This window comes from Etheostoma spectabile, chromosome 3, assembly GCF_008692095.1.
Source record: "Etheostoma spectabile isolate EspeVRDwgs_2016 chromosome 3, UIUC_Espe_1.0, whole genome shotgun sequence".
Lineage (NCBI taxonomy): Eukaryota > Metazoa > Chordata > Actinopteri > Perciformes > Percidae > Etheostoma > Etheostoma spectabile.
Genome location: NC_045735.1, coordinates 6,012,280 through 6,018,576, shown reverse-complemented (window position 1 = coordinate 6,018,576; position 6,297 = coordinate 6,012,280). Strand labels below are relative to the sequence as shown.

Below are 6,297 nucleotides of genomic sequence, written 5' to 3'. Positions count from 1 at the left end.
AAAAAGTAGAAACAAAAAGGCCTTGACTTTTCAGGAGCGTAACATGCACAAAAGTAGCCAAACACATGATCTAAACCACAAGCTTTCTCTTTGAATCCCTGGAAGAGGTGCAGTTTTCATATAGTGATAAAGGAAACAGTGCCATCATAATAAGTTCAGTCACAGGGGTTAGGAAGGTCTTCAAGAAAAACTTATGACAACTATCCAGTTTACCACTCCACTTTTTGACTATTTACAGCTGGATTGTGGACATCACTTTTTTGTAACAGAGTGACATTTTGGAGGCGTCTCACATAAACATAAACAAGCCTCCATAAAAACCAAAATCCATCACCTGGAAACTTAGAAGTGAACTTTACGAAATAGCTGTACAATACAACAGTGCGTTGTTGAGATATAAGAGTGGATCATCAAGGGCAGTTATCGTAGTGGCATAGTCAGATATTCATATAATTTACCAGAATAGGGTGGGAAGGGTATCAAACCCTGGAAATATGCACTTCACATTCAGTCCCCAAACCACCAACCTCCACTTAGACCAACACCAGTGGTCTGAGTCTTGGACACGTTCACTTATTGAGATGCCCAGTCAGCTGGGCCAACTGTAAATTTAAGTAGGCTACACAAATTAAAGTGCTCACATTATGCTTTTTGCCTTTCCCCTTTCCTCTGCGTTATACAGTATCTTTTTTTTTTTGTACATGTTATAGGTTTACAAAGTGATAAAGCCCCAAGTCCACCCCTAAGGGACTTATCATCTCCAACAGAAATCACTGTTCAAACTGCTCCAAACAGCTCTACTGTAGTCCAGCCTTTACTTCCATGACGAACGTGTGTCACTTTATAATGCGTTATAATGCTTGCCTAGCTGCTAGCATGGCACGCCCTCATACTCTGCTTCTGACTGGCTTGTAGTGCTTACCTAGGTACTGCACATGTGCAACCCCCAACAAAGATGGATTAGAAGTGAGATGCCTCACTCTGTAGCTAAAATAAAAAGCTCAACACACAGGGTGAAAAGAGGAGCTGCAGCAATGTTCAACAAAAATATGGTGCTTTTTTATAATTTAAACAAGTAAACCTATTCTGATTTAACCTCAAAACACAAATGTGAACCTGAAAATGAGCATAATATGAGCACTTTAAGGAAAAAGATTATCAAGGATCACGTCGGCCTATTGCTCCAAACAACATGAAGGCCTTTGGGTGTTTGCTATATTGATAAAAGGCCATTTTGGACAAGATTTATTCCTAGAAAAAGGTAAAGGGAGGTATTATGTACAAAATCACACACCCACAGTACAACATCTCCAGCACTATTCCGAGGCAGCCGCCTATCAGGCGTTTCTCCGGGAGTTACTGGTGGCGGATGACCGGCCTGTCTCATGGTCTGGTCTGTATTTGAGCCAGCAGATGAGCCATGTGACGACCACCGAGAACATGGCCAGGATGCTGGCAACCGACAAGCAAATGGGCCCCGCCGGCGAGGGAGGAATGCTATGACTGTGCACAAAGATCAGGCCCATGAACAGCAACACCAGCATGGACAGAAAGGAGAAGATCACGCAGACGCAGCCGGTGGTCAGTGCCACTCTCTTGCAGCTCTGGCAGCTGTCGTAGCGCACAGAGTCCTGGGAGAGGGTCGTGGCAGTGGACACGGTGGTGGACGGGGTCGCCTGGCTGACGCTGGACGTCCCCGACGCCTCCTCCCGGCGGAGGGCGACCAGGGCTGGGTGCAACGGGGGAGGATACGGCGGCAGAGCGTCCTGAGGCAGGGGGTCCGAGTCGATGTAGAGCGGGAAATCCTCCGTTACCTTGGTGTTGTTGGGCAGGTTTTGTATCCGATAATCCGGCACCGGAGTCCGGTGTCGACAGACGGGGCAGCTGATGCGCCATGGCCGCTCCTCCCGGAGATGAAGCGTATTCAGGCATTCCTCACAGAACGTGTGCAGGCACTCGAGGATCTTCGGAGCCCGGCGGTCAAGGTCGAAATAATTGTAGCAGATTTTGCATTCGTACTCCTCGTAGGGAAACGCCGATGGGGCCTCGCCGGGGGGTTCCGCTCCGTTTGATGCCAAATCTACCTCTGCCATGTCATCTTTCGCCATTCACATTCTCCGGTGAAAACAAAAGGGAGCTGGCGGACAGATGCTGATGACGGTACACGTCTCTCCTCCTCTCCCCCTCTTCTCCTCCCCGCTCATTGAAACGCCACCATCCCCGCAGACATTGTTGCTGTGTTTTGATTAGCCCCGCAGCCTCCTTTTGTGAAGAAATGGGCGTCTGCTGCTCAGTCTAAACGACGATCCGGGTCCCGGTTAAATATTTTAAAGCTCTCATTCCGTGTTCGGCTTTGTGGGGATAGATGATGTAATGGTGGCGACTCCGATTCGAGGGCTCATCCATCCAGAGAGCATCCCACAGACAGCAGAGAGAGAGAGAGAGAGAGAGAGAGAGAGAGAGAGAGAGAGAAAGCTGTCGCCTAAAAGTCCCGTTAGAGAGATTGTGTATTGTTGTTTGTAATTACGTAGGCCTATATGCCAGGATGCGCTAATTTGGTCAACTGGGGGGAGTCAATTCACTGTCAAAGATCATCTAAACACAATGCTCCAAACAAGCATAGGACTTCATTCATTGTCTTCATGTCAAGGGATTAAGTGGAACAATGTTGTTATTCAATCCATAGAAAAAGAGAAGATCTTAATTTGATGAAGGAAAATGAAAAAAAAAAAAGTCATTTGGAGTGTAGAGGCTGGCATCTCAGCATTGCACTTTAGAAAACTACAAATATTCTCTTAGGTTTGAATGTTGATAATGTTATGTGTACACTGTGAACAACATTTGTATCAGATATTGCTGCTTTTGAGTTGTCTAAAAGCCTAAGTCTAAAAATCACTGAATGAACCCATGACATGGTGCTCTTGGGATGCTTTTATATAGACCTCAGTGGTCCCTTAATACTGTATCTGAAGTTTCTTTTAAATAGACCTTAGTGGTCCCCTAATACTGTATCTGAAGTCTCTTTCCAAAAATTTAGCCTTGGTGCAGAATTAAAGCCACTAGACCCAGTCCCACAATTAGCTTTCCTTAGTATGTGCCATTTCTGAGTCCGTAGCTTTTGAGGAAGAGAGGGGGGGGGGGGCAAGGTGGAGGCTGGGGGTGTGGCCTTGACCAACTGCCACTTTGCTCATTTGAAAGCCATAATATCTCTTTCTCACGGGTGGGCCGAATTCTCCGGGCAGGAAAAGCAGAGAAAGGAGAGGTAACCTTGCTCCTTATGACCTCATAAGGGGCAAGATTCCAGATTGGCCCATCTGAGCTTTCATTTTCTCAAAGGCAAAGCAAGATACCCAGGGCTCGGTTTACACCTATTGCCATTTCTAGCCAATGTGGGACCATAGGTAGGCTGGGGGAACGCATACTAATGTTACAAGACCTGAAGTGAAATGTTCATGCCATGGGACCTTTCATTTAATTACCTTTAAAAGTACTGTTATGTACCATTATGCTTTTATGGCAGGAATAGCCCAAATAGGCCATTGAATGGACTCAAACAATCTCAAACCCTGGGGTTAAATCTTAATGTGATCATATTGTGAAATACACAATATACATAAAACTGTACTCACAATATATTATGAATGCGATAGCTATGAATTATTACTGAGAGTTGTATTCATTATAATTACATCACTGAGACCAGAGATCAGTGAACACAGTCCTGGCCTAAAGCCTTCAACATCCAATATTAAATCTTTATTATCATGGTAATGTTTATGATGATGATGATAGAAGAGGATCATATTTTAATAATGCAGTCTTATTTTACCTAAAGCATATGTTGTGCTTTGTGTCCAACATGATAATTTACTGCAAAAGTGCAGAATGACCAGTAGGCCACAGGTAAAAGATGCAAGTAACTTAAAGTGGCTATATGTAACTTTCAATTTGTGTTATTACATCTCAGTATAAAGATCAGACAAACTTACAAATACTCAACACAACCTATTGCCCTACATTCTTCAGTCTAGCTCCGCCCCCCTTGCGCACACCTGTGGCGCACAGTAGCCGCACCTGTACGGAGCCAGCTGCGCCCTGCCCGGGCAAAAATCACCTTCCATTACTTCTCCCGCTCAGAACATCCACGGCATCCTGTTTCTGCACGTATGTCACGTTCACCTGACATGTTGAAGCTCCTGACTTACCTCCACGACTCGGAGCTCGTGGCTCGGTTCCAGAGACGCTGCGGACTCGTCCTGGTCGAAGGCGCGCATCACAGCCTAGTGAGGTTGAGCGCTCCGAGTGGAACCCCGGCCCACGCCGACGTACCACGTGGACAGCTGAAGGGAAGAAGGGACCACCAGGATAATAATTCAAACTATAAATACAAGGAGAATGGATGTGCTGTCGCTGTAAGTAGTCTACTGCGAAAAGGCGGTATTCTCTTATAAGCCAAAATGCATTGAACCTTAAAACGTAATTTTAATTCTACAGGGAAACCACAATGATATTGGAGTAAGTATATAGGCTATGTGCATTTCCCACAGCGTGTGAGATTAATTTCAAAGGAATAAATTGACAAACTTTTGGGTAATATAGCTTTGGTTTGCATTGAATTCTTGAAACCTTTAAGAAGAGTTCAACACGCCCCAGGTTTACAGTGTAAATAACATGGCCTAATAAACCGACTGGCTTTTCTCGTTTGTCTGGGTGTCTCTGCCACAAGATACTCAGCTGTAGGATGTTTACATTCTTCTTCTGTAGCCTCTGCAGCATGCTACATCCACACTAATAGGATTTTTGGTGCAAAAATACACATATCAATACACCTGGCGTCCAATCTACTCCACCACCCTGTTTGAGTTGAACAATTACTTTCTGGCACTGTTGGTCTTTCTTCATAGTATTTTTCAACTGATGCATCCATGCTTTTCAACCAAAGAAACAAGTTAGACGATCTGCTTCCTGTTTATACCTGCCGGCATGCGCATGCCCAGTGTAATGGTCATGTGATATACGTGGTCAGACGTGTTAACATGGATGAAAATCCTTTCTTAGAAGATGAACACTGTCAAGTTACTTTCTGGAGAATTTAGGATCACTTGAGAATGTGTGGTACATGGAGCTCCTATATGGTGGTGTTTAGCATGGACATTGTTTTATATTAATTAATCCACAAAGGGCAATAAGCTATTAATTTCTTACAATACTTGCATTACTAAGAAGTTCCAATAGCTGCACAAATAATCCTGTATATTACAAAACACAAATCTAAATGGTGTAGGTTAAGCAAATATAAACGTTGAAACTATGATGTTATTTAGATGGAAAAATTAAAAGTCTTATAGGGGCACTACAGTTTACTCGTTAGGGGGATTACTTAGCCTGTAAAAACTGCTCTGGAAGAGATTTGTGAACCCTGAGGATGTCATAATGATGTCATCAGGGTTAACTTCGGTTGGGCTTGCAAGTACATATATCAACATTACAAACTGGAGGTGGGGGGTTTAAAAGAAGTGGGCATTTAAGAGGCAGGGGCCTTTTCAGGGGAGTTCATGTGCTACTTTAACCATTTGAATAGAGCTATCAATACAGTTGACCTGCTGGCTGGTATAAATGATGAAATGTAAAGAAGCTGTGAAAAAGGTGACAGATGCGGCAAACAGATGTAATCTGATGTGATACCGTTCCAGGAGCCATCTTTAGGCCCCTGGCCCTATCATATTATGTGTTCATCTGTGTTTATTCCATGCAGGGCTTCAGCAGGCCTCAGTATGAGGTGAGGAACTGGCTTTTACACTTCCTCTTCCTGTTCTCGGCAGGCCTGGGGCATGAAATTTTTTACATCACCTGTCTGCCCTGCATACACTGGAGCCTGGACCCATTCCTGTGCCGACGCCTGGTCAACATGTGGTGTGTAAGTCACAATAAGAGAGAAAATGTGTTTACTTCAGTCTTCTTCTTCAGTCTGATGTCGGTTCGTTCCACAAAGCCACCTCTCTTTTCTCTCTGCTCTTCATCTCACTCTCTTCACCTTTCAACCTCCTTTCATCCTCCCCCTCCCAGTGACCTGTCTCTGACACCACCATGTTCATATATCCCCAGGCCTGGGGGCCACTTGGACCAACCTGACCGGGGCCCTTGACATGGAGAGAGGCCACACATGGAGACACATTAGTGGAAAAAGACTGATAGGATCTCCACTTTAGATGTTTATTCTGACAGAATCCAGCACATTACAAAAAGAGAGCTTAAAAATGCCAAATGTAATCCAAGGCAAAGCAAGGCAGCTTTATT

General features: G+C 44.5%; 2 protein-coding genes across 4 annotated transcripts in view; one reads left to right on the top strand and one right to left on the bottom strand.

Moving 5' to 3' along the window:
- Positions 1–2,590, bottom strand: part of rnf228 (ring finger protein 228) — a 3,936-nt gene extending 1,346 nt beyond the window's left edge. Inside the window, exon 1 of the mRNA XM_032505159.1 lies at positions 1–2,590. This exon is cut by the window's left edge and continues 1,346 nt beyond it. Coding sequence (XP_032361050.1) covers positions 1,338–2,108 — 771 coding nt within the window. The 5' untranslated portion in view covers positions 2,109–2,590 and the 3' untranslated portion in view covers positions 1–1,337.
- A 1,393-nt stretch (positions 2,591–3,983) lies between these two features.
- The window catches only part of sgpp2 (sphingosine-1-phosphate phosphatase 2), a 13,297-nt gene continuing 10,983 nt past the window's right edge, over positions 3,984–6,297 (top strand). Inside the window, exons 1-2 of one of the 3 annotated variants that reach the window (XM_032505085.1) lie at positions 3,984–4,412; positions 5,756–5,917. In XM_032505085.1, coding sequence (XP_032360976.1) covers positions 4,167–4,412; positions 5,756–5,917 — 408 coding nt within the window. In that variant the 5' untranslated portion in view covers positions 3,984–4,166. The remainder of the gene's footprint in view (positions 4,413–5,755; positions 5,918–6,297) is intronic. The other 2 variants (XM_032505093.1, XM_032505075.1) reach the window with 2 other exon arrangements.